Source organism: Corvus brachyrhynchos, unplaced genomic scaffold, assembly GCF_000691975.1.
Source record: "Corvus brachyrhynchos isolate BGI_N302 unplaced genomic scaffold, ASM69197v1 scaffold61, whole genome shotgun sequence".
Classification (NCBI taxonomy): Eukaryota; Metazoa; Chordata; class Aves; order Passeriformes; family Corvidae; genus Corvus; species Corvus brachyrhynchos.
Window position 1 is genome coordinate 7,011,596 of NW_008236478.1, and position 1,794 is coordinate 7,013,389.

A 1,794-nucleotide genomic window follows, 5' to 3' on the forward strand; every position below is an offset into this window, starting at 1 on the left:
GCTCTCGAGGGGTTTGGAGCCCACACACTGCTCGATGGAGGCCTTGAGCTCCATTATCACTGGTTAAGAGGGGAACACAGCTGGAGTAGAGTGGCATTTCCCTACTCCCAGCCACACCACACAAAAGCCAGCTGCAAGACCTGATCTCCAGAGCTCTAGGTGGGGCACTGACACATATCATTCACTCATCAGATGTCCTGAGCCCTCCTCTGCTCACACATCAAAGTTAGGGAAGAAGGGAAACCCCCTCCACCACCTGCCCCAGCTCAAGACAGGGAGCAGCAGGGGCCAAGGTCACAGCTCAGACACATCCAGCACTCCTCCAGCACAAGCCACAGAAGAGGGCTCCTCTCCCTTCCAATGGCACGTTTTCAAGCCTGTATCATACACTGCCACAGGCACTGAATGTGTTTCAAATTCTGAAGGGCAGGGTCAAAGATTGAGAGGGGTGGAGATGCCCACACACAGGCTGCATTGACAGACCCTGGTTTGCCACACCACAGAGAAGAGAAGGAAACAGTACCTGGGCTGGGACACACATCAGGAGAGACTCTCACCTCCAACAGCTGAGCCCCAGGACTACACCACCCACCCTGGGCTGCTGAGCACCACCCCTAGGACATCATTGCTTTCAGGGAGGTTCAGGGTCTATGGTGGAGCCTGACACAGGACAGTGGGCTCATGTAAGAGAGAGGTCCAGGGCAGGATCCCTGGCTTCAGAGGGCCTTTCCCCAACCCATCCCACACAGGGCACTTCCAGGGAGGTCTCATACCTTGGTAGAACTGGGTGTTGCCCAGGAAGAGGGTGCTGTTGAGGATGGCCAGGACCCAGCAGAGGGGCAGCAGGTAGAGGACACAGATAGTGCCCAGCAGCGCCCCATAAAACCTATGGAAAGCAGCAGGATACTGCGGTCAAGTCAGAGCAACCCACATGACAAAATAAAACCCCTTCCTTCACCTGGTGTTCCACCTGTTCTCTCCAAGTACCAAACAAATCAAACAAGGCGCCGCAGGCCTGGCTGAGCCCCTCTCCCCACCAAGCCCACCACAGGGTGCCTGACCCAGTACTACTCACTGGGAAGAGACAGTGGGGTTCTCCCAGTACAGCACACGGTACACTGCCTCACAGCTGCAGCACATCCCGCTCAGAAACCCCTCCAACTGGATCAGGCTGCGAATGAGACAGTCACAAAAAAGCTCTACAAACACACACCCTCGTTCCCCCACATTCACACGGGTTACGGTGGCCAAACTGGCACAAGCCCTGCACAGCCTCTGAGAAGCCCTTCTGGCTGCAGAGGCTCCCACAGTGCCACCGCTGGGGCGGCCCCAGGGACTCACAAGCTCTTGACCTGGGCGACGGCCTCCTGCCGCGAGAGCTGCACCTTGCGCAGATCCTCCCTGCGGATGCTGTGGTACCTCCTGCGCACCAGCTCCGGCTCCGAGGGCCGGGCCCGGCACGTCTCTTGCAGGTAACCCAGCAGGGCCGGCACCGCCACCAGCAGGGCGAGCACCGAGTACCAGGCAGCTGGAAAAGACGGGACAGCGTCAGCCCGGACGGTCCGGGAAGGGGACCAGCCCTGACCCCTGACACGCACCTTGGCCGAGAGTGAGCAGGAGGAAGTTGAGGCCGAGGCAGACCAGGAGAGAGCACACAGGCCGCTGCCACCTGCCGAGAGAGGGGAAGGTAAGGGACATGAGACCCCAGGGACGGTCTCGGTCTCAGTCTCGATCGCGGCCCAGCCCGCACCTACCGGAGGAGGGAGCGGACACCCTCGGCGGCGTCCCGCAGCG

The 1,794-nt window shown here is 59.9% G+C and overlaps 1 protein-coding gene across 1 annotated transcript in view; it reads right to left on the reverse strand.

Moving 5' to 3' along the window:
- Nucleotides 1-1,792, reverse strand: part of ZFYVE27 (zinc finger FYVE-type containing 27) — a gene marked incomplete at its 5' end in the record, with an annotated part of 4,848 nt that extends 3,056 nt beyond the window's left edge. Inside the window, 6 exons of the mRNA XM_017725873.1 lie at nt 1-59; nt 774-886; nt 1,076-1,171; nt 1,342-1,528; nt 1,599-1,669; nt 1,755-1,792. Of these exons, the coding sequence (XP_017581362.1) occupies nt 1-59; nt 774-886; nt 1,076-1,171; nt 1,342-1,528; nt 1,599-1,669; nt 1,755-1,792 (564 nt within the window). The remainder of the gene's footprint in view (nt 60-773; nt 887-1,075; nt 1,172-1,341; nt 1,529-1,598; nt 1,670-1,754) is intronic.
- Between the last annotated feature and the right edge of the window lie 2 nt (nt 1,793-1,794).